The sequence below is a fragment of the Lethenteron reissneri genome, chromosome 17, assembly GCF_015708825.2.
Source record: "Lethenteron reissneri isolate LAM-NWPU_2019-01 chromosome 17, ASM1570882v1, whole genome shotgun sequence".
NCBI lineage: Eukaryota > Metazoa > Chordata > Hyperoartia > Petromyzontiformes > Petromyzontidae > Lethenteron > Lethenteron reissneri.
The window spans coordinates 5,871,540-5,896,413 of NC_083795.1; the positions used below are offsets into that span (position 1 = coordinate 5,871,540).

At 47.5% G+C, this 24,874-nt stretch overlaps 2 protein-coding genes across 2 annotated transcripts; both read left to right on the plus strand.

Moving 5' to 3' along the window:
- The first annotated feature begins 1,769 nt into the window (after positions 1 to 1,769).
- On the plus strand, positions 1,770 to 7,426 carry LOC133343396 (zona pellucida sperm-binding protein 4-like). The gene is made up of 6 exons (XM_061552981.1): positions 1,770 to 1,823; positions 3,125 to 3,308; positions 3,719 to 3,866; positions 4,397 to 4,475; positions 5,879 to 5,980; positions 6,407 to 7,426. The coding sequence occupies exons 1-6, from the start codon at positions 1,793 to 1,795 to the stop codon at positions 6,604 to 6,606; spliced, it is 744 nt and encodes a 247-aa protein (XP_061408965.1). The 5' UTR covers positions 1,770 to 1,792; the 3' UTR covers positions 6,607 to 7,426.
- A 3,942-nt stretch (positions 7,427 to 11,368) lies between these two features.
- LOC133343377 (phosphatidylinositol 4-kinase type 2-alpha-like) lies at positions 11,369 to 24,628 on the plus strand. Its single transcript, XM_061552951.1, has 9 exons — positions 11,369 to 12,555; positions 17,980 to 18,180; positions 18,467 to 18,598; positions 19,204 to 19,357; positions 20,174 to 20,229; positions 20,736 to 20,835; positions 21,281 to 21,414; positions 22,374 to 22,433; positions 23,030 to 24,628. The coding sequence occupies exons 1-9, from the start codon at positions 11,797 to 11,799 to the stop codon at positions 23,177 to 23,179; spliced, it is 1,746 nt and encodes a 581-aa protein (XP_061408935.1). The 5' UTR covers positions 11,369 to 11,796; the 3' UTR covers positions 23,180 to 24,628.
- Positions 24,629 to 24,874: the final 246 nt, after the last annotated feature.

The window sequence follows — 24,874 nt, forward strand, 5'->3', positions numbered from 1 at the left end:
TTTGTCTTTGTCAACGTGACACATTTTTACTGATTGGCCGTGTCGGGTGGTGGAGGGTTACGACACATTTATAAATAAACGCGATCTAAACCCAAAAATCGTTGATTATGAATAACATTGGTCGCGAAAGCCTACGTGTTAAACTTCACCCATGTTGCTTACGACTCCCCGCACATCCGTGGTCGTTTTGTGTTTCTATTCGACAGCGGGAAGGGCTGCTGCTGCTGCTGCCACGTGCACGCCTGCGAACGGACTGCTCCTCTGCGGATTCGCTCCGGCGACTCGAGACGAATGCGTGCAGAGGGGCTGCTGTTACGACCCCGTGCAGCAGGCGTGCTTTTATGGGGAACCAGGTGAGCTGCCTCAAACTTGCATACGAATGCTGTCGCTCATAGTTCTGTAATAATTTGCAGAAAATGTTTTTTTCACATGCATGAAGATACATACAATAGTAACGGCGGCTACTAATAATTCGCAGCCCATTGCTATTTTGCTGCGGGCAGGGTCCCCTCCTCGTGCTGTACTTGTGGCTTAAGGTGTTGTTTGTCTGCATGTTGAACTTCTTTCGCGCCGCACGTAGCCAAGCCGTGCTAATTGGATGTGCGGGGGTTTTGGTGCAGGTTGGCACAGTGGGGGTCGGATTTCACTCGTCACTGACGAATGGCCCCTGGCCGAGAGTTCAGCTCGCCGGGTTTCCAAGTCGTGATTGCCACGATCTTCCACCTGCCCTTTCTCTCTTACGTTTTGCATTCATTGACCAGCCACGTAGCCCTCCCTAAATGCGAGTTGCCACGATGTTTGTTTCTTTGCCGTGGGGTGGGGGACCCCCAGTTTGTACGAGTGATGGGCGCTTCGTAATCGCCGTCTCCCGGCACGTGACCTCGCCGCCGCTGAACCTGAGCACCGTCCACCTGCCTGGCGATCGCCAAAGCTGCGTACCCGTGGTGACGTCCACCGACTTTGTCGTCTTCAACTTCTCCATGAGTTCGTGTGGAGCAACAGCTCGGGTATAGGTCGCTATGGTTACTACGACCGTTATTATCATCATTGTTATAAGGAAAATAATGCTAAAGTAAAATTTTTTCTTGGTTCTTTCGGTAAAGTCACGTAGAAGGGAAATAATAAAATAATAAAAATACAACTTTATAAAATACAACTTTTTTTATTATGTTTAAAATAAAATTATTTTATTATGTTTTAATTTTATTATTTTATTATTTCCCTTCTACGTGACTTTACCGAAAGAACCAAGAAGATGAATCCCTGCAGTCACGAAAGCTTTAAATCGAAAAGTAAATTTTATGAATCGATTGTTTTTCATTTTTCATACATTCATTATTAAACAAATTCAGACCCTTTTATGCAATTGTATGTTTGGGAAATCTAGGGGGTGAGATATGTACTACCCACCACTACATGTATCACGGATTCCTTCTGCTATGCGGTTAAAAATTTCACTCCCACCATGGCGTTCTGGCACGTTGCAGTCAATGTCTACCAATGGGGAATGACGGTGGTGACCACCATCTCCGGAAGGGGAAGATATGTTTAAAGGATGGAGATGTTAACACCGAGGATGGATTTAAACAAAACTCTGAACGATTATGGGAAAACGTTAAAATAAATCGGGGGAAAAAAATGTGTTTAGATCATACAATATGATTGTCTTGTTTTTTTTATAGCCTTCTGTTAACTCGTGTGCCCCTCTTGCTTCTCCTCGCCAAGTGGGTTGGGGAGGAGCTCGTCTATGAAACGCAGCTGATCGCCGACCACGAGCTGTGCGTCGACGGACATGTCGCCATCACAAACTCCGCGACATACAAGTAACTAAGATCTTATATTCTTGGTTCTTTTGGTAAAGTCGCGTGGATAGAAAATAAAAATAAAATAAAAGAAGAATTTAAAAATAATGAAAGCAATAAAAACCCCACGTTTTGATCGCGACACAAGCGGTCTTCACCAATAAGTGGTCTTAATCGAGATGGCTTGTTTTGTGATCGAAACGTCGTGTGTTTTTTTGCTTTGATTATTTTCTATTTATCATTTTAAATTAAAATGTATTCTTTTTTTATTTTCTATCTACGTGACTTTACCGAAACAACTAAGAATATTAATTCCTGCAGTCACGAAAGTTTTAAATAATTGAATTAAGATCTGCATGGTGTGACTGGTTTTTTTCTCTTCGCCGTGTCAATCCCCCACTGCTTGATGAAGGCATCCCGTAACCGTCACCATCCCTCACTTTTGCGATGTAATGAAATGTAGGTGTTGTTCGCAACGTGTAAGCAGCTTAATTGAACGAGACGTTATTTACACTTCTGGTGGTTCAATTCATTGTGGTGTTTGTCTCGTAACAGTATCCCAAGGTGATCTTGTGGGCTGTGTGCAACCACGTCCAGGCTGGTGCTGCAGTGCCGAGTCCATGGGAAGGACGACCTACAATTGGGAGTCGCTGTGGCCACACTTCCTCCTCCCCGCCCGGTGACCGGGGCAGGCCCTCTTTACCTGGAGCTACGGATTGCACGGGGTACTCGCCGCTTTGGGGCTGATTTGTAAATGCCCATATAGCTTTCAGTTTGTTCTCTTGGCATCAGGACTTTTTTTTTTCATACCTCCAGACTAGCACAGTTGTCTACGTATGGTGTTAAATGAGTTCAACATACACTGGTTACTATGCTCGTATCAGATTTTTAAAATTGTAAATTCCATCGTGCAATAGGATCAACAAGGACAAGGATCCCCTGTATAGCCTTCACACACTGTTGGCAAGTGCTGTTAGCGAGCACCTAATGAAGGCTGACACTGCAGCACCACGCACTGCCGCCTTGGTCTCCCTCGTGGTGATATTTACATATCGCATCGGGTACTCATTTGAGGCTAAGTCAACCTAGGTGTGAGGCCCAGGACTGGTTCCGATAACTGGCACTGCTGTTAGCTGTGAGCTCGACACACTAACTATTACTCTACCACTCCCCTCAATAGTATCAACAATATTCTTGGTTCTTTCGGTATCAACGATGTGTACTCGACAGACATTTTAGTTTTTCCGTCAAGTTTGGATTGACTTTAATCACGTGCCATTTGCTGGCGAAATGATTTCATGGTTTAAATTGTGTTTTTACAGATGGAAGGTACCTGGACTACTACTCGCAGTTCCCGGTCGTGAAGTTCTTGAGGGACCCCATCTTCCTGGAGGTTCGGCTCCTGGACCACCCGGACCCGAGCCTCGTGCTGGTGCTGCAGGACTGCTGGGCCACGCCGACACTGGACCCCCTCAACAGCGTCCAGTGGAGGGTCCTGAACAACCAGTATGAATCTTAGACAATTGTTTTATTCAACAATTGCGCTTCTGCGCATTGCACTGTGAACCTGAATGGCCCGAAGTTTGTTTTCCGGCGACATTTTTTTAACATCTGTGGAGCATAATATCTGAACTGATCCTGCCCCCCACCTCCATACCACCCCAAGATCTATTCCCGGAAATTTCAGAAGTAGCTCTGCGACGTCATGTTCCTCTAGGGTCGTACGCTAGCTGCCGAGTGCCCATTGAACGTTGCTTAACCTGCATGACACTTGTGCCAATGGCAAAATTGGAATGTAATTTTGATGGGCAAAACAATCTAAAATAACTAATGCCATTTATTTTAGAAACTTTCGTTTTCACAAGTGCCCTCTGGGGGCTGTACTAAATGGCTAATTGTGTGGTTCTCTTTTGCAGCTGCCCATTTTCCGGAGACGACTACCAGACCGTGTTGCACCCAATGAGCGAGTTTCCCGGCGTACTCCTCTCTTCGCGCTACAAGCGCTTTGAAGTCAAAACTTTCGTCTTCACTGGTCCACAGGATGCCATGGTGCCCTATGGAGAGGTGGGGTTTTACAATAACAGCTCATTTGTGTGTCCGTCTTGGTGCCGTCTTTATCATTCAACGTAAAATTATCTCCTTACTGGTAACGTTAACTTTCAATTTATTTTATCTTTGAACACAGCTGGGCTTGTTGAGATACATAAATTGGAGAGGGGGAAAAGTGTTTTTTGAAATGATGTCCAAACACATTGGGGTACAGCAGCAGGGTTCACAAATGAAGCTTAATGCGCACATAGCCCAAGGTTGATATAATATACCTAGACCTGTAATTTACTCCACCCCCATTCCCTTCCATACGTGCTTTCCTGGAAGCGATTCAATGTTTCTTTATTTTGAAATGACAATTCAAGAATCTATTTTTCTTATGTTTTATCCTATTGTCTGTCTCTGTTGCATTAGCCCAAGGGCACACTTAGCATCGTAACTTGCCAATGATTTGCATTAACAGGAGAAATCACTGACGAGTGTTGTGAGCGTAATAATATATTTGTATTGGTGTTAATCGTTTCGTGAATGTTTGTTTTTTGCAGCTCTACTTTCACTGCAGTGCTTACGTGTGCAAGGGTGATGAATCCTCCTGTGTCCCCGGATGTTCCTCCAAGTTTAAACGTGAGTGCGCTGACAAGGGCCACGTCCTGCAAATTGACCATCTTCCATGAATTTTGGGCAAAAACGTTCTGATGTCTGGATTTGGCGGGAACAATGGGGCGAATCTGCCTGGCTGATGCAATTTGGCTGTTTATTCGACCGCGTGACTCTCAAAAACCCCACACTGTCGACGAGCACGGTTGGTTACGTACGGTGCAAACCGTGCTAATCGGAGTCCCTTCTGCTGGACAGGCGGTGCCTGTACATGTGTAATGACGACTTAACACTTCTCTTAATGGCACTTTATTGAAGACGTATTCACTTGACATCAGGTGGGGGGACCCCAGTCTCCCACGCATCTCTCTTGTATATCAACACGAGGCCACGGCCCCCTTCTCGATCATTCTCGCCGACTCTGGATGCTCGCTCTACTGGCAGACTCCCGTCCTCTTCCGTCACCTGACCATGCTCCCTTCTCGAACATTCCTGTAGCCACCAGTCCCTTCGCACTCACAACGTATGCCCCTGGCATTACCTCCCATGGCCACTAGTCGCCTAACACCGCATGCAGACTCTTGTCATCACACATGTGGCAGTGACTTAACTCGGAGACGGTAAGACTTGGAGGCACTTCTTTATTTAATAAGCACCATCGGGATAAAACACAACACCCTACGTGGGTACACACTATTATTATTAAGACTGTCTATTGTCAACGGCAGTACTTAGAACCGTTGGTAGGCTGTCTGACTAGCAGCGCCCCGGGATGGTGAAGACAGACGACGAGGAGATGGTGACGATGATGGACTTGAGCAGCACGATGGTGATCCCACTTCCAGCAACAGCCACGAGGTCCCACAGAGGGTCCCCTCTTGTACTCCCAGCGTGGCCTTGCTCCGCCCTGGCCACGGCCCCCTTCTGCAACCTACTAGCGGATTCCTGGGGCTTCCCGATGGGCCCCCTCTGTGACCTTTCCCCGAGATGTCCCCCTCTGGTAGACATCATGGCCTGCTGACGTTAGTGCTGACGCGAGTACTGCCGTACACCGCAGTTCCCCTTTTTCGCCAGCACTATGCCACTACCCATGTACAAACCTGTGTTAATCCACTGCTGGATGGAGGGCACCCACACATCATTTTGGGTGGGGGGGGGGGGGGGTTATTTGCGGGTTTGAAGGTAGGTAGCTCAGCTGTAGGAAGTGTAGAAGTATAGTACAATGATGGGTTTTGTTGTACTGCCCATTGTGTTAGCCCTGCAACCTATAACCGCTTTATTAAGTTGCCTTCAAAACAACATCCAGGTTAAATTCTGCTTAGCTTGCGAGATCTGATGGTATTGGGCACGTTCCAGGCGACAGTCATTGGATGTGCAGAATTCTTTCACATTTTACGTTCCATTGGATAAGTGCTTCGTCCTCTGCACAGGCCACTTGACTACAAAGGATGGAGACGTGGACCTGTCGCTAGTGACTGCTCATGAACCGGTCCTGCTTGTGCAGGAGGAAAAGAGTTCTCAACATCTCGCGCGTAAGTTGCTACGTCCTTCTGTTCATCTCTTTTTGTTAATTTCACGCATGCATGATTTTGAACGCCAATGCATATAACCGTTGACTTGCGCGATGTTATTCTCTGATCCTGCCAGTTATTTAATCCTTTTGTAGGCTAACGTTTGCCAAATACAGTAGAGGCACACATCAAAGAATGAATTTCTAACACTGTTTCTCAAACGCGAGTCCTCACAACCTCCAACACTAGAGCTTTTTGTGCGTGTCAGTCTTTTTCATTAGTACGTAATTTAAACTGCCACCGCACTGCACACACCCGATAGTCATGAATTGCAGAAAGCTACCCTGTTGCTGGGTGGGGGGGGGGTCATCTAAACTGGAGGGTTGGAAAAACTGCATTATCGCTCGGTAGACCAGACCTGGATTGTATTGCGGTGTGTCTTTGCAGATGAGAGCGTTGGCAACCACGGGTCCAACCTGGCCAACGCTGCCATCACGGTGTTCTTTGGCAGTGTCGTCGTTGTCATCGCTGGTGTGATGTACTACCGCCGTCGCTGCACTCAGCGGGGGCTTTTTGTACCGAAGAGACCATCTCGAATGTTGTCACTGGTTAATACAGACCAACAGTGGTGCGGTTATGAATACTGACTTGAACTTGATAGTAACTTTAAACTTTGGTATGAATGTATTTAAAAAGAAAAATTTAAGATGATTTTTGTACGTTGGAAAAGCATTTAACTTAAAATTATTTCGAAACGGATCACATGAGGCATTGTACTAAAGTAATACTGTGTACTGTGCGAGATAAGATGTGAAAAAAAATACTGAATAGTGGTATGGCAGGCATAACTAAAAATATTGCCACATTAAAGCTGCTTCATAATGGCTAAATATAGGCTAATGTTTTGGGCATGGGGCCCTGTTTTGAATAATGCTTGAATGGGGTCGATGAGACCCTGGAAAATATCCAATGTGCATTATCCATAATTGGCTGCACTGACGTGGTGCATTGCTCATGGCACCCCTGGTGGCTTGCTGAAGTTGGCCTTTTTGCATTAGTGTTAACCTATCTGTTGGAGATTGATGTGTGCTTGTGCAATTCGTATATCGAACGGGCTGCTGCAAAGGTAAGCCTATATAACTATGCTGTTGTCGATATGGGTAGGTGACTTTTGTTTCAAAAATAGCTGAATCTATAAACACGAACAGGATGCTGCAGGCTATATTCCCCAACTATTTCGCTTAATATGGCATTTCTCATTGCCATATCAGACAAACCTATAAACAACTTGTGTAATGGTCTTAATGCCGGGTCCCCAAACTCCCAGTCCTTGGGCCTTGCCAAAGTCTCAAGTTTACCAATCGTGTTTTAAATATAGATAGCAGTGTTACTGTGTGGGTCCGATTGCTCAACATGCCCCACAACGTATTGGGCACCGGTGCAAATTAAAATAACGTAGCTGTATGCACCACCTGACCTAAAATCGCTCCTTCAAATGTAGTTTGATGCATTGACGGTGTTCCTTTCCGCGTTCGCAGACATGAGCCATTGAATCGTGTGGATTTAGTCTCCCCCCCTCCCCCCCGTTCTTGCATGAGTTTTTTCCGGTTTTTCTGTGCGACGCTTGTATGTTCTCCCCCCTCCCCCCTACTTTTGCATGGGTTTCTTCCAGGTTTTCTGGTTTCCTCCCACAGGAACCCCCCCCCCCCCCCCCATTTTTAAATGCAATCGATATTGGCCAAAGATACCTATTACCTGCTATTTCCTCGGTTGGGATGACGTGCATCAACATCGCTGTCTACTGCTCGGGCTCTCCTGACCATGAGGCTTGAGACCTGGAGATGATTTTGTGGGTAAATGAGCCTAAAATGATGAACAGTACTCTACTGATACTAAAAACAACGACTCTAATTCAGTCTCAATAGGCGGCTAGCAAACGATTACAACCAGACAGACGATCGCGACTTTATTGCTCCATTTTGAGTCGCAGCTTCAAGTACATGGTGTGAAACGCGTGCTAATTGTTCGGACTTTGCTCCTTGCACAACTGGTTGGTTTTGTCACAAGCAATGAGAAAACATTTTCAATAAACCATCAGCCGTGTAAAACGTGCAGACGCATAGCCCATTTTTGTCTATAACATGCTGGATGAGGGCCTTGCCGGTCGTTTGGGTTCTTTGACCATACTTCACCAAGCTAGTAATTAAGAACCCTTATAATTTGTCAAATGCTACCAAAAAAGGAAATGTATAACGGATAAGGTTTTGGGCAATGGCCCATCATGTCACAAAAAACACTGCCTTCAAAGGAACTGTGACGTTTCTGGAAATAACCAGACAATTTTATGAAACGTCATCTATTATACAGTTTTCCTTTGAGGCCGTGTTCTTGACGAATTGGGTTATCTATACAGCACTGCCAACACGGCATTTAAGCCACATGGGTACGATTTGTGTGGATCTCAATCGCGTTCACGGCCACGGCTTGGAGTCGCGCAAGGCCATTATTGTACTCGCGCACGTGGCCTTCAACGATGCAATTTTCAAGTCTTCTGCTTGCCAAGCCGAATGGATTTCGCAAGAGGGCACAACCACCTCGTAAAAATGACCCGACTACGCAGAAATTTCCTTCCGGGTAGTTTATGGGCAGCAACCCGAAACTGCAAGCCGCACAAAGCATGGCATCGGCGGATACAGTATTTGATGGTCGGCATCCAGAAGAGACCATGAGAACATTCACAAACGCCAAGGGGGAGGAATTGCAGCAGTGATGCATCACTCCACTACTCCAGACGCAATCCTCTGGCTCTACCACCTCGATGTAAAATTAGAGCCGTTGCTCCACATCGACGTACGGTGTGAAAGACGTTCAACATCTCGACAACATCGGCGAAATTAAGACCTGTAAAGGTTCACACCGAGACCCATACACTCGGACCAATAGACAGATCGATACGGAGGCATAGCGACGCCACACCGCTACCCCTGATGCAATCATCTGTACATATGTTGTTGAACTTGTACTGGTAGGAACCGTCAGGTTACACCAGCCCACAGGGGATTATTGTGTCCGTCGTGTGGGGAGGGGCTGGGTGGGGAGGGGCTGGGTGGGGAGAGGCTGGGTGGGGAGGGGCTGGGTGGGGAGGGGCTGGGTGGGGAGGGGCTGGGTGGGGAGGGGCTGGTGGGGAGGGGCTGGGTGGGGAGGGGAGGGGCTGGGTGGGGAGGGGAGGGGCTGGGTGGGGAGGGGAGGGGCTGGGTGGGGAGGGAGGGGCTGGGTGGGGAGGGGAGGGGCTGGGTGGGGAGGGGAGGGGCTGGGTGGGGAGGGGAGGGGCTGGGTGGGGAGGGGAGGGGCTGGGTGGGGAGGGGAGGGGCTGGGTGGGGAGGGGAGGGGCTGGGTGGGGAGGGGAGGGGCTGGGTGGGGAGGGGAGGGGCTGGGTGGGGAGGGGAGGGGCTGGGTGGGGAGGGGAGGGGCTGGGTGGGGAGGGGAGGGGCTGGGTGGGGAGGGGAGGGGCTGGGTGGGGAGGGGAGGGGCTGGGTGGGGAGGGGAGGGGCTGGGTGGGGAGGGGAGGGGCTGGGTGGGGAGGGGAGGGGCTGGGTGGGGAGGGGAGGGGCTGGGTGGGGAGGGGAGGGGCTGGGTGGGGAGGGGAGGGGCTGGTCACCCCGTGGTGCCCTTATACAACTCAACGTTTAACCTACTCACGCCGGCTTGTGCCCGCGCTCACAGTCGGGCATATTTGCGGAATACACCACGCCGCCGTTGACCCTGCAGGCCATTGACCGAGCATCCCGACGTTCCTACCAGCTCCCTCCGCAGGAATGTGTTTTGCACCGTACGTAGCCCACCGTGCTAATCAGAGGGTTGCGGGATATGGCTACTGGACATCTGTGAACACGAGCTTCATCGCGCATTGGATTCCTCCAGTGTGAATAAATATTCATATTCTGGCTCCACGACCTCGATATAAAATTACAGATCTTGCTCCACATCAACATCATCCACACGATAAGGCGGAGGCAACTGTGGCTTTGAATTCTTTATCATTATCATCACGATCCATGGGGGCAGATGGTTTGTCGGTAGCCGATGCACATTTCGTCATTCGTTCCCACTTTGTCTCGTGCCAATTTGCTCCAAATAACCATGGCGTGGTTGTGAATTACCGGTGACCAAAATTTTATTGACCCATATCTTTCAACCCCTTGTCGGTGCCTCCCTTATTACAGACCAATTCGGACCTGATTGGTTATTTTGTGCCCTTATAAATCATCTCAACGTTCATCCTACAAAGTCCCATCACGAGGGAGAATCGCAAACAAATAGACGTGTTTTGTTGCCCGGACTGAAGCGGCTGTCCATGGACCTGAAAGCTGAATTTCCTCAATTTCCCTGAACCAGAACACGACGGGCTAAGCCGTACTGGTTGACGCGGTTCTGTTCACCGGTGACCAGAAAAATCGCTTTGGGGCCGTTCATAAATGACGTCACGCACCTAGGGGAGAAGGGGGGGGTCAGACATTTGTGACGATGTGACGAGGGGGGGGGGGGTGAGAAATGTGACGTCACATCAAAATGCGCAACTTTAAATAAATATAGAATTGTTATACACCGTGGGTACGTTGGGGGGGGGGCGCTGTGGGGGGCGCTGTGGGGGGCGCTGTGGGGGAGCGCTGTGGGGGATGCTGGGGGGGGGCACTGGGGGACGCTGTGGGGGGGGGGTCACTGGGGGGGGGGCACTGGGGGACGCTGTGGGGGGGGGGGTGGTCACGGGGGGGGGGCCACTGGGGGACGCCATGAGATCAGCTGGGGGGCACTGTTTTTGTTCATGTTTTTGTTTTTTGTTTGTTGCGGTTGCACCCGATTCAAGAGCCGAATGGCTCACAGGGCTATGCCTAAAAAATGAACTTTGAACTTTGACCGCTGCACCGCCCACCCCGCCCCCCCCACGGAGTCCCACGTGACTTGCCCGACGCTTCCCCCGCCCCCGTGCGGCCGACGACACGTGACGCGCGGCGCGTCAGCTGATGGCGTCAGCTGATCGCGTCAGCTGATCGCCGCCAGCCTCTGAGCGGCGAGCGGAAGTGGCGACGCGAGGCGCGGGTTTGCTGCAGGGGGCGGGGTGGGGGCGGGGCGAGAGCGGGTGGGGGCGGGGCGAGAGCGGGTGGGGGCGGGGCGATGGTGGGTGGGGGCGGGGCGATGGTGGGTGGGGGCGGGGCGAGGGCTGGTGGGGGCGGGGCGAGGGCGGGGCGATGGTGGGTGGGGCGGGGCGATGGCGGGTGGGGGCGGGGCGAGTGCGGGTGGGGGCGGGGCGAGTGCGGGTGGGGGCGGGGCGAGTGCGGGTGGGGGCGGGGCGAGTGCGGGTGGGGGCGGGGCGAGTGCGGGTGGGGGCGGGGCGAGTGCGGGTGGGGGCGGGTCACACCGCTCGCTTCGCCTGCCGCTGTGTTGGTGCGCGCAGTTGTTATCACGCACAGAGATATACACACACACACCGAGATATTGTTGTATAGTCGGGTGTTCGTGGGGTATAAGGTTTGATTGTCCCAGTAAAGCTGCCTGTTAGAATGCCGCTGTTGACGATGTTGTCTTGGTAGATGTCGATGCAAGTGGAACGTGCGATCGGGGTAGGGGGGGGGGGAGTAGAACGGCACCGTGTGGGTTTGTGGGGCTAAGCGGATTGTGAAGTCTCCTGCGGCCTCCCAAAGCGAAACTAGCAGCCGGACGGAGCAGCCTAGGCCACGGAGGGATTGTCAACAACATTATCAACAACATCATCAACAACATCATCATCATCAGCAGCGAGAAGAAGGCGATTTTCTACGACATCGTAGCCAAGAGGGACCATGGACGAAGCCGGTGATGTCGGCGTGGAGCGGGAACCGTCGCTCGACACAGACCATGGCTGGGATGAAAGACTTTCTTCTAAGGACGATCGTGACCATCTACAACAGCCGCATGGTAATGAACAACAACAACAACACGATGGACAACAACACCAACAACACGATCACCAGCAGCAGCAACAACCAGATCGTCAACAACAACAACAACCATACGACCAGCAGCAACTCCAAGATCATCAACTTCACCAGGGCGATCATCCGACAGAGCATCACGACCATCAACAACAACAACATCAACAACAACAACATCATCAACCTGAACAACAACAACAACATCACCAGCAGAAACACGACTACGATGAACATCAACCTGAACAACAACAACAACATCATCATCACCAGCAGCACAAACACGAGTACGATGAACTCCACGGTCACAGCCACGACGACCACCACGACCAAGACGACGACGAAGAAGACGACGTCCACTTCCAACCAGATCACGACAACCACAACAACTTTCACCACCACCACCCACCGGGATTCCCCGTGCGGCGTCTCGTCGTCGAGCCCGACTGCGGTGCCGACGGGGAGCGGCAGCCGCTGCTGTCGCCCCAGCGCCGCCTCAACGTGTTCCCGCACGACGCCGACTTCACCAGGGTGATGAGCGACGTGCAGGCGGCCGTGGACGCCGGCGTCTACCCCGAGAGGATCCTGCAGGGCTCCAGCGGCAGCTACTTCGTCAAGGACATCAGTGGGGTGAGGGTGGGGTGTGTGTGGTGGTCAACATCGCTACTGGGGAGACAAAGGTGGACGGGCGTGGGGCTGTGGGCCACCCAACATCTCCATCCCCCCATCCTCGTGTGGCTAACAGCACTTGCCCCAAAAGTCTTGTTACAGGCTACACGGGGATCTTTGTTATTGTGTCTGTCGTGCCTGGTGTAGAGGTGTGTGGTCAACATTGCCACTGGGGAGACAAAGGCGGACGGGCGTGGGGCTGTGGGCCACCCAACATCTCCATCCCCCCATCCACGTGTGCCGTGCCGGCCTTCATAGGTGCTCGCTAACAGCACTTGCTCCAAAAGTCTTGTTATAGGCTACACGGGGGATCTTTGTTATTGTGTCTGTCGTACCTGGTGTAGAGGTGTGTGGTCAACATCGCCACTGGGGAGACAAAGGCGGCCGGGTGTGGGGCTGTGGCCACCCACCCCCCTTCGTGCCGGCCTTCATAGGTGCTCGCTAACAGCACTTGCCCCAACAGTCTTGTTACAGGCTGTATGCTGGGTTTGTCTTTGCCATATGTGCAGTGTATGGCCTGTTTGTGTCGTACTGTGCCACAGTATGTATGGCACGTATAGACGTGTGGGTCAGTGGAGTTGCGTCATTTCATCCAAGTACTGTATGTGGTGTTTGTCGTGTTGTGCGGTGAGTTACGCAGTGTGTGTGGTCATGTGTGGGTGTTGGGTTTGTGTGTGATGTGTGTTGTCACATGTTCAATCGTGGGAATGGTTGGTGTGTCGTGTTTAGTGGCGTGTGTGTGTGTGGTATTTGTCACGTACGTGTCGTCTTCGTTGTCTGTGTGCTGTGCCACGCGTGTTGTGTGCAATATGTGTGTCATGTGTATCGTGCTTTAGTGTACGTGATGCGTAGTATCATGCCATGTGTCACGTTACACGGACGTGGCTTGTGAAGATTTCGATCTGGATATGAGCAACGCGACAATTGTGGCGTTAATCCATTTGTCAAAGCATTCAAGACCAATTTTCGGCCCAATTATTTTGTCCCCCGGCTGAGAGAGGTCGCAAACTCGGATAGAGATCACAGTGATTGATGGGTTGACTAATTAGCACCAAGGGTAGAAGCTAAGGTTTAATGGAAAGTTGCGGTTAAGTGTACATATAGGGCATCGGAGGAAAACAACATGTTAACCACGTACCCAGTAAACATGCAATGTTGGGCCAACTTTGGCATGTACCAACGTTGGCCCAAAGTTTCTTGTTTACCGAGTGTGTATTATAGGCTGCTGTGGAACCTCGCTGTGGCCAGAACGAAGCAGTGGAAAACAGCCAATTATTGTACTGTACCATGTGCCCGCGACCTATGTTCACTGCCTTCACCAAACTCGCATTGAACATCCTGGTAAGGACGAACACGGATCTCATCCAGCAGTGGATTGACGAAAGGGCCGTGTGTGTCATGTGAGCGTGGTGTCATGCATTGTGTATGTACGATGCCGTGTCTGCGATTGTGTACACTTTGTGGTGCCATGTGTATTTGTATATGTCACATGTTGTCTTGTGCTGTGGGTGTTGTGGTGTAGTTTGTGAGACAAAAACATGAGGAATGTACAACGGCAGACAAGTTATATATTGTATCAGCCCCTTCTGTCCATGTACGTGTGTCTGTAGCCCAACTTTGGTGATGACATTTTGTGGGTCCAAAGTTTGATCAACTGAGAGTTGATGTAATCTTTTTTTTTGATGGCGAGACAAATGGAGGTCTGTTTATTTTATGACTCAATGCCCCGCGAGAAGGCAAAAGCAGTTTCCATACACTTGCTGATATTGCTTTTTATGTAGATGGAGTGCTGCTGTGAATACATCCGAGCAGCCCAGCAGTTACAGTACGGTGAATTGTTAAACAAGACTGGCTCAGCACTTGTTTTGACACTTTGGGTGTCATCAGCAGTTAGCTTGTTTAGATAAATGCCGAATAATATTGGTCTGGAAAGTCCATCATTGGCCGATGGAATACACTATTTCATGTAAAGAGATGAATGAGCCAATATTGTTTTTGTTAAAGATTACCCACAAGGCTTTACAACTAAGGCACAATGAGCATTCCAACATTAATGATGAAGTACAGCACATTAACTTACTTGCCGACTTGTACTTTTGACTGCTGCAATGCAGAAATAAAAATTAGTTAATAATTCAGAAAACTTGAGCAATAAAGCTACGAAATTGTGCTGTAAAATGAATGTTGGTCAACGAGTAAGGCGTGGAGAATTGCTTTAAAACATCAAGAGAATTGCATCTGTAGGCTTGCACGGGTTACACACAGTCCTGACTAGCTGATGTGGGAATATTGGCTGAGTGGATGCAAGCGACTTCAAGTAAAGGAGGGTTGTGCAGCTTCTCAAGGCCTAAAGCAATGTCACCACATCAATCTGGCACGGAGATGCATCAAGCCAGAGTTAATACACCCCAGCGAATCAATGGCAGGAACCGGTGCTAAGTATGCTATCACGAGGCACGGCAGCAACCATAGCATGCACCTTCACAATCACACATGAACAGTCTGCCTCAGCAGCAGACCACGCTTTCCCACCTGATGATGGACGCTTGTGTTGCGCCCGAAACGTCGTGATTTATTTTATTTTATACCCACGTGACTTTACCGAAAGAACCAAAGAGTATGGAGGTTTTGTTTATTTTTTAAAATATTATTCTTGTTTTCAAATGTGGCTGGAATTAAGTCTCATCAGCAGTATATTCTGTGATTGTGGGATAATTCTTGAAACTGTTTGTTGTTTAAGGTGATTATAAGATGCCCTCGAGCACAGACGTTTATATGCTGCAGTGGGTGCAGTCAGATCCACTGCACTGTATTTTACAAATGATTGCTGATAGATGTTTTGGTACGATGCAATGGGGATTTACATTTAAGAGTGTTAGAACTCCGTGGTTTGTGAATTATTCACGACACATTTGGTTGTAGTACGTTTATCCTGTGAAGCAATGCTGGTTTATATCTCAAAGAAATGTGATTATTGATATGCGTGCACAATACTGCCACAAACCACTTTTGCATTAAACAAAACATTAAGGAACTGCGTTGAAATTGGTGGACAACAATAAACCTAGAGAACTGAACACATTCATCATTAACACTGCCTTGTACAACAACAAAATGTATACAGTACTGAAACTATTTTGGTCAATGGTCCTACTTCAGAGCAGAGAGAGGGCAGCAGAGCAGTTGACTAACTTCCATTTGGAGATCATACCTTACACTCGAGGGTCCTGACTCCTGAGAAAACTGTTTGGAGAGCAAAGCAACAACATTTACAATCCACAACGTTTACAATCTTGTAAATGTTGTGGATTTGTTTCCAACACACTGGTGTGCTGTACTAGTAATGAATTGGCTTGTTTTGTTTACGTGACAAACCTTATGAATTGGCTCTGTCGGTTGGTGGCGGGTTTAACGACACCTTTATATGTACGCGATCTAACCCAAAAAGCCTACTATGGATGAAATTGGTCGCAAAAGCCTCCATGTTAAACTATCTCTGCAAAACACTCATGCAAACCTAGAATTTCTAGTTTTTCCTGATTGTAGAATGGACTTGAAACTCAACACAGTTCGAGCAAAGTATGTCAATAACAGAATGGCCACCTTTCAATAAAGCAGGATGAAAGTGTGCAATCTTTACGAACGAAGATGATATGCTTCCTCACTTGCGTACCTAATGTGTGTAAAGTCTGTGCTGCAGCTCGATGTAATTCTACATATATATTCCTAATTTGTAAATGTTTAAGCTGTCCAAGCACAGTGTTTTTTTCTTGACTCAGTGTGAATGGCGAAAGTGTAGTTGTTCTACAGTAGTCGAAGTTGATGACGCAGAGAATGATTCAGGTACCCGGTCATCTTTTAACCTTGGCGATAACCAACTCAAGCCGCTTTAATGGCGTTTACAAATATGTTTTGTCTGGTTACAAGTGTCAAAGTGTAGAAATCCATTTTTTCCATTTACTTAATGCTGCCAGTACCTTTGTAATTGGATAGAATCAGTCTATCTGCTAAGCTTCGGGATGGCCGATAGATGCTGGATTGCAAGCGATGCTCACATCCACTGGAATTTAAAGTTGTTTTGTCACAGAAATAGAAATGGAATGATAATAAATTAACAGTTGGTGGAAACGTGAGTGTACAGTACAGATAGATATGTATTGTAAAAATAATCCGTTTTTATAAAGCGTCATTCATGCAAACTACATCTCACACCACTACACAATCCGCAACACAAAGATGTGCATTTATATTAATGTTTTCAGCCAAACTTAGCATGTGAACATTTACGCCGATTCAAGTCACAATCATGATTTGACATTGATATCGCGCCCTGTGTGGCGAGAAATCTCAGAGTGCTGTACGTCGCATCTTATTTCAACACATTTTAAAGGACACCCCCAGCGGCAGCTTCCCCTGTGCCGGCGTTAACAAATAGCACCTGGCCAGCAATCGGGCATTAGTCTGGCAGTAGGGGGGCGATGATTGCTATGTATGATCTCATTTTGAGTGACTTCTACGGCCAAACAAATATAAACACTAAACCATTGCAGAATACTGTGCTTTTTATATATAAAGCTATTTTTTGCATGAACAATTTTAACGGTAGCTTGTGATAGCCTCAAGGCAGCCACAGATTTAGGATGCTCTCCGTGCAAACCACTGTGATGAATGTGCTCCATATATAGGCAGCATGTCTAAATAAATTAATTGAAAGTGTACAATGAATAAATATTTCAATTGGATGCTTTTAAACAAAGCTGAAGACTCATTTTATTTTCAAATTATGAAAAAGTTAATTTCAGTATCTTGATACAGTGGTTTACGCAATATAACATGTACAGCTTTGTCACCTAATTATGTGCAATTTGAAACACTGTAGGGTAACGATCACTTTACATTTTAATATTTGTGTACTATGAAGAAGAGCCATTGCCCGAAATGTCACATTACTCTTTTTTTTCTTTTAAGGCAGTGTTATTGACGAATAATTTGAGGTTTTTTCTTCTCGTTTATTGAACTCTAAAACATGTTTTACTGAAGGCAATGTATGTGAAAGCATTGATAACTAAATGTGCAAAAACCGTTCCAAAGTTATTAGATTTTTGTGGAAAAATGTTGTGTGGACATGGAATGTGGTGCCATGCAGTGAAAAGCCACACTTCATTTTTACAATTAAACCAGGCATGTCTGATGGCTTCTCCAAGTCGCGCATCTATAATAAAAACACACCAAGGCTCGTGCCTTTATTCAACATGAGATATCAAGTTTATTCTTCAGGCGAATCTCATTTGCCATTTGTGGATTGTATGTATGTATTTTGAACCTCTTTTTCATCGTGCGTAGCCAACTGTGCTAATCTGAGGGTTGTGTCCTGTGCATCACCAGAAAGTGGTTGGGGTGTTCAAGCCTAAGGATGAGGAACCGTATGGACACCTGAACCCCAAGTGGACCAAGTGGGTTCATAAAAACTGCTGCCCATGCTGCTTTGGCCGTGGCTGCCTGGTGCCCAACCACGGCTACCTCTCCGAGGCTGGCGCCAGCCTCCTGGACCAGAAGCTTGACCTGAACGTGGTCCCCAAAACCAAGGTAGAGTTGGTTAAGTCCAGGAATTCCTCTTGAAAAGGGAGTCTTAAGACTCAATGAGACTGTTATGGATAAATAAGTTAGGTTATAAATTAAATGACTTTGTACATTACTGACTGTTAAGGACAAAATATACACCTCTGATCTTCTATAATTGACGAAGGGCTCGCGTTTTATTTCGGAGTGACTTTGACATTAACGAGCATTCTTTCTTGGCTCTCCAGTGTTGTACGCGCATTGAATATAAAACACGTCGCACACCGTGCCGGCGCTTGATGTTGCCCAACAGGTGGTGCACCTGGCGTGCAAGACGTTTTACTACGGGCCAATCGACCGCTGCAAGTCTCAGGGAAAGAAGTTCACCATGGAGAAGATGCCATCCGTCGGGCGCATGTTTCGGAGGGTGGGATTGCCGCCCAAGGTAAACGCTTTTAGGCAGACGGCTGCCTGTGTTAATGACCGGGAAAGAGTTGCTGCTGGCATGTCACACATTAGAAAATTCATCATCAGCAGCAGCAGCAATGATCTCCACTACTCGACAAAGGCCTCACGTCGCCATCATTGATTGATGGCCCTGCGATGCCAAAATCCATCTTGCTCCTGCACATCTCGTCACTCCACCTTGCCAGTGGTTGACCTCTTGGACATGTTCTGCATTTCTTCACCAGTCTCATACAACTTAAATTCAAAAGAGCAATAGCTTTTTGTTGCTGTATGAAGCCACTGTGGTTTGGAAGCCAGCAGTCAAATTTGACCAATTACTCACAATTTACTTAATTGGGAACAACCATGCAACAAAATGTTCCCACCTACTGGCAGACTAAGGGCTCAACTTTGCAGGCTGGTGCTGTGTTTACCTTACACAGAGGCAGCTCCCACCCAGGGATGGGGTGGGGGTCCCCTTAGCTAGAACTGCCACGGCACCTCGAGTCTCCCTGTATGGGAAACTCGGTGTAGATTCTAAATGGTGACGATGCCGATGCTGTTGTAATGTAAGGATTCGCTTCGGGACACTGCACACGGCAGGTGGGCTCGCTTCAGCTCTTCGTGGAAGGCTATAAGGACGCCGACTTCTGGCTGCGGAGGTTCGAGACAGAGCCACTGCCTGAGAACACGCGCAAGCAATTCCAGCTGCAGTTCGAAAGGCTCGTGGTCCTCGACTACATCATACGCAACACAGGTGCGCGAACGTGGCAGCTCACGGCGTCGATCCGGAGAGCGTTGCTTACCGCATTATGGCCGCGTTGGTGTTTTTCATCAACTAGTCGCTCCGCACGGAGGGCGGATAGCAACCCTTTTGTTCGTGACTGGGAAAAGTTGCGGGTGGCACGTCACACGTAAGAGTAAAGTTAATTATTATCAGCCATTACCTGGTCACCGAGTCACTCCACTTTTGCATGATCATTTTGTTCCTGTATTCAAGTTCAATTCAGTGATGTATGTATTATGTTGAACTTCTTTCGCGCCTTACATAGCCAACCGTGCTAATCGGAGGTGTGAAATCGGAGTGTTGATTGGCATCCACCCGATGTGAATGGGAAGCGACAATATTTATGGTTCGTGTACAGCCCTTTTGTCAATCCACTGCTGTATGAGTGCAACCCCACTCAATGTCAATCGTTTGGGTTATGTGACTGTACTTTATCCACTTCATTCACTGTGGATTGGTGAAAGCAAGGAGTGGAGAATAAAGTACTTTATTCTCAGACGCAAGGTGTTATAGACTTGGGCTGTTTATAACAATGATGTATTTCATCGATCTGTCCCCTCATATAGAGTGGGTTTTCTCCAGGTACTCCAGTTTCCTCAAACATGCTTAACAATTGTTTAACAGAATTTGTTAAATATCCTAATGGAGCACCCTCCTGTAAAATACATCTGAGACTCAGTGAAGCTTTCCTATGTTAACAAAGGGCTTGACTATTATCTCCAGCTGTAGTAAATAAATTAACTTTTGCAATGTATTTAAACTGCCGTCTGATTCTCTTTTTTCCAGACAGAGGCAACGACAACTGGCTCATTAAGTACGACTGCCCCGTCTCTGACAACCGCGTGAGTGGCCACGCCACTGGACCATCATCATCAACATTGCCAGCACATGTCACACACACTGCACGGTAGCGTGGTTCGCACACCTATTGAATTTTAGGGTCATATTCCAGAGGATTGCATTTTCTATTGGACTGTGAGATATTCAACGGGAGGTGGGTGGTATGATTCACTGATAATGGTGATCTTAATGTAGAATTGTAGACTGATCCTGCCCCATGAGTGAACCCAATCAACCCTCCGGGCCTATGTGTGTGCCAAATTTCAGCACTCTAGCACTTCAAAAAATCGTCACACATCATAATTACTCAGTCCATCGGAATTGTCTACCAGGATGTCATGTTGCTAATATTGGCCTTTATTGTGGAAGACCCCTAGGCTTAACTCATTTGCACCCTGAATTTTGCAGCGGCAACATAGCTAATTGTCTTAAAGAATTGTCTCATCTGCACATCCTTGATCGATGAGTTGGTAGTAGTTGGTTCCTAGCTCCGCCTGTCTCATTACAGGACTCGGACTGGCTGATGGTGAAGGAGCCTATAATAAAGATCGCTGCTATTGACAATGGCTTGGCATTCCCTTTCAAGCACCCGGACTCGTGGAGAGCTTGTGAGTACGAGCGTTCGCGCTTAGCCCCTGACAGGCTGCACTTGAGCTGCTGTTGCTTCTCGCGTCGCAAACTACGCATGTAACAATGCATTGACGCTAACATTAAAATGTGTATGTTGCATTCACTATCATCGGCCACGATCTATCCACTGCGAGATGGAGCCACCTGCCCCGCCCACCCCCCCGCAAGTTGTCACCATCGATAACAGTCCTGCAATGTAGCGGTCCCACCTGTCCCTTGCACGTGAATTGATTTCATTGCTTCACCTCTTTCGTGGACCTCCTCTCGGATACGTTCCCTGTTTAATGCTGCACTGACCAGCGGTGGTGAATTAAGGTTAAATAACTCGCACGACCGAAACGGTGTGAGGAAGCCCTCACCCAGCAGTGGATTGCCAACAAAGAGCCCACGTAATGTTGTTGATGGTGTCTGTTATCGCCGCAGATCCGTTTTACTGGGCTTGGCTGCCCCAGGCCAAGGTGCAGTTCTCACAAGAGATCCGGGACTTGGTGCTGCCAAAGCTGGAGGACACGAGCTTTGTGCAGGACCTCTGCCACGATCTCTTTGACCTGTGCAAGGTTGGTTATGGAAAGGCTGTACGTGTCTCAGGCAACATAGACAATCACGACGGACTGATGTAAATGCTTGTGATGTTTTATAAGGGCTATGCAGCCAGCAATGGTGCTAGTTAGGCCAAGATCTTCTATTACGCTATCAAATTTCTGGTCATAAAAAATATGATTGTGGCTTACTGAGTGTCTGACATGAAGTATAATAATATTTTAGTTGGCTAAAAAGCTGATATTTGGTACAAATATAGTCACACCTATACTTATAATCTGAAAAATCCATTAACCAAATAATTGGAGCCTCTTGAAATATTAAGGCTTTACTCGGAGCAGGGCCAGTATAGAGGCCTACAATGATTTACTCTCATGCGAAACACTTAAAACTCTAAGATTCCCATCATCAGTGTCCAAATAATTTACTTCTCAATGAGTATGGCACAAAAGTGAAAGTAAAACAGTTAAAGCTTGCTACCAGTTAGCGATGGAATTGCAAGACAAAAGCAGGGGTATTAGGTGCGGTGAAGAAAAGGTGTCATTTGTTAACAGCACTAACCTGCTGCATGTGAATATTTAGAAACTCTAAAAGCTCAAGTGACAGTTGCGTTCCATTGCAGGTTGTTTGTCCCGTGCTGCTAACAGGTGCTCGCTAACAGCACTTGCCCCAACAGTCCTTAAAGGCTATATGGGGGATCTTCGTATTTGTCTTTGTTTGTGTCCCGTGCTGCGATTCCTCTACCACGGAAGTTACCATAGACTTAAACATGCACATGTGACGTTACATTTGTTGTAATTTTCTTCAAAAAGTATCTTGAGATTAAATAGAGTAAAATATCGTGCGCATTTTTGTTTTATCGGTCTCATGAAATTTAAAATTCCTGCAATTACAGCTTAAAATTATGTTGTTAAAAGGCAACCTCTACGCAAGTTCCGTTTGTTATGATCTAACCACAGACTTGTTCATTTTGCAGGATGACAAAGGCTTTGATAAACACACCTTCGATAAGCAGATGTCAGTCATGAGAGGCCAGGTAGGTGCTGTTCATGAATCGTTTTGTAATCTCTCAAAGTAGCAATAATAATATTTAGTTTTTCGTAGCATAATGCATGCAACTGCATCACACACTACGCTCTGCTATCCGCAAACACACAGGCGCATATATGATCGCGTTTTCAGCCAATTATTGAGTGTTTATACATGTGGGAGAACACCCCTGAGCACCTGGCGAAAACTCACGCGTGCAAGGGTGCAGCACTCTATCCTGTATAGATTGGACAGATATTAGTCCACGTTTGTTGTACCACTTTCTCGAATTCAATGTGTAAGAATCGATGCTTTGTATGTCTTGTATGTTTTGGGTTTACTTCACCACTGCCGCCACTAGTGTACGCTACATTCACCAGTATGTGAAAAAAGCAAGCTCTGTGGTGTGTATATCGTTTATATAGGGATGTGATGTTGCATAACGAGTAGTCTAGTGTCCACAATACAACAACATTACATTTTTAGAGCAAAACCATTGATAATATAATCAGACATAACACTCCCAATACTCATATCGCAATAGTATCGATTTTCAATTATCATTGTATTCACAAACGCATTGTCGCCTTGCGCATGCAACAGATCATGAACCTGGAGCGAGCGCTGCACGAAGGCAAGACGCCCCTGGACCTTGTCAACATGCCACACATTGTCGTGGAGTCGGCCTCTCGCTCACGAAGCACCAGCTTCATCCAGATCATCCGCAGCAAGCCCTTCTTCTCATCCTGGTGACCGCAGCTGTCCCATCACGACGCACGTTATCTGCCGCCACTGCTCCTCCATGCCCTCTCCTTCTGCCCTCCCCCCCCCCCCAACTAATGGCACGGATGCCACAGAAGCATCATCCTTCTTGCCTATGCATTCCCAACGCAAGCTAAAGTGCCGTGTGGCGCGCACGACTGCACCTTGCCAGGCGGCATCGTTATTAGGTGGAGCCCGTTAGTGGAGGGATGCCCCTGCTCTCCGGGTAAATTTGTCCTGGAGAATGATCGCGCCAGGTTTAATTCTCGTGCGTGCGGAAAGAGCGTGGCTCATCCTGAGGACCGCACAGTTGTGGCACCAATCCCGGTGAATACGAGCGCTTAGCAGCAGCTGGTGCAGGGCTGGGGTATCCAGGTTTTGTTAATGATGAGGATAAATAGTCTGAAATCCTTACAGCAATTCAGTAGGATACTGATGCAATTTGGATCTATCGAGCATCTAAATATGACTGCGTGTCAAGATTCCGTGCAAAGTAGAAGTCATTCACATCACGGGGACCACCAGAAATGAAGATTTATGTTTAAGGTCAGCAGCAATCACAATATCTTGGTAAAAAAGAGAGGCAGTCAGTCCTAGAGCAGAAGCTGAAGGTCTTGAGTCTGGACTCGGCAGCAGGGAGTTTGGGTGGCAGGGTGGTACAGTGTGCCTCACAGCGAGAAGGGCCTGGGTTCGTTTCTTGACTTGTGCACCTTTGTATGTTGAGTTTTTTTTATGTTCTCCCCCTGTTCTCTGATTTTCCTCCAGTGGCTAAAATACTACACAATGGAACTGGTATTGGTCAAACATGCCAAAGCTGTAAATTACATGTACAATACTCAATTAGTATCACACAGCAGCAATACAGCCCACGACTGCGAAAGCTTGGCAGGACCATCCTGAAAAGAATTGAGACTCGGTGAGTCTTTTCTGGGTAAACTAGCAGCACAAATGGCCATAGGGAAATCCTCCCACTCTCTGTCTCTGTTGGCTTTGTCAGACAATCGGCTTCACTTTTTTCTTTACCAAATGCATACCTTAAAATAACATTCATGTGGTCACCACGCATATGGATTTGGCGAGTGTAGCATGGACGGTTAGTATTGAGAAGTGTTTGAAAATGTAAAAAATTACGTTTTTGCAATTCCTACTGAATAATCTGTTGTGCCGACTGCATCTGTCATTGGCACTTTCGCGACAGCACCACTTATTGATTTATAGTTACTCTTAAATGCACATGTTTCTTTGGAGTCCTTGAATATTACACTTCGGTGGCCTGCAGTTTTGCCAGTGAAAAGACATTTTCTTTTCTGTTCACCGATTGGCAGACCTATAGAATGTATGCCAGGCTATCCGGCCTTCGGCAAGACAAAAGACAAATAGTTTTGTATTGCACTTGATTTTAAACAATGTTGAATACAGACCCCCAGTATGTGTGCCTGGTACTAGTATTGTTTTTTGTTTCCGCAAGTTTTTGTTTGATTCAATGCAAATATTTAAATTATTTAGTCATAATAATATAAATGTGTGTCAAGGGTGATTCATTTAAAAGGTCCACGTGCGATAGAATTCTGGGTTTGTGCCACTGCACTGATTGGACGTCCAGCACAGTCCACATTTGCAGGACAACCAAACGCATCTTAGAGCGTGATAACGCTCGGCAAGAAATGTAGAAGTGTAAGGCTTGAG

Coding starts and splice junctions, on each gene's coding strand:
- LOC133343396 (XM_061552981.1), top strand. CDS start 1,793: ATGTCGCCATCACAAACTCCGCGACATACAA. Junction 1,824..3,124: donor ACAAACTCCGCGACATACAA/GTAACTAAGATC, acceptor GTGTTTTTACAG/ATGGAAGGTACCTGGACTAC. Junction 4,476..5,878: donor ATGTTCCTCCAAGTTTAAAC/GTGAGTGCGCTG, acceptor TCCTCTGCACAG/GCCACTTGACTACAAAGGAT.
- LOC133343377 (XM_061552951.1), top strand. CDS start 11,797: ATGGACGAAGCCGGTGATGTCGGCGTGGAGCGGGAACCGTCGCTCGAC. Junction 18,599..19,203: donor GGGTGGGATTGCCGCCCAAG/GTAAACGCTTTT, acceptor TGCACACGGCAG/GTGGGCTCGCTTCAGCTCTT. Junction 20,230..20,735: donor GCCCCGTCTCTGACAACCGC/GTGAGTGGCCAC, acceptor GTCTCATTACAG/GACTCGGACTGGCTGATGGT.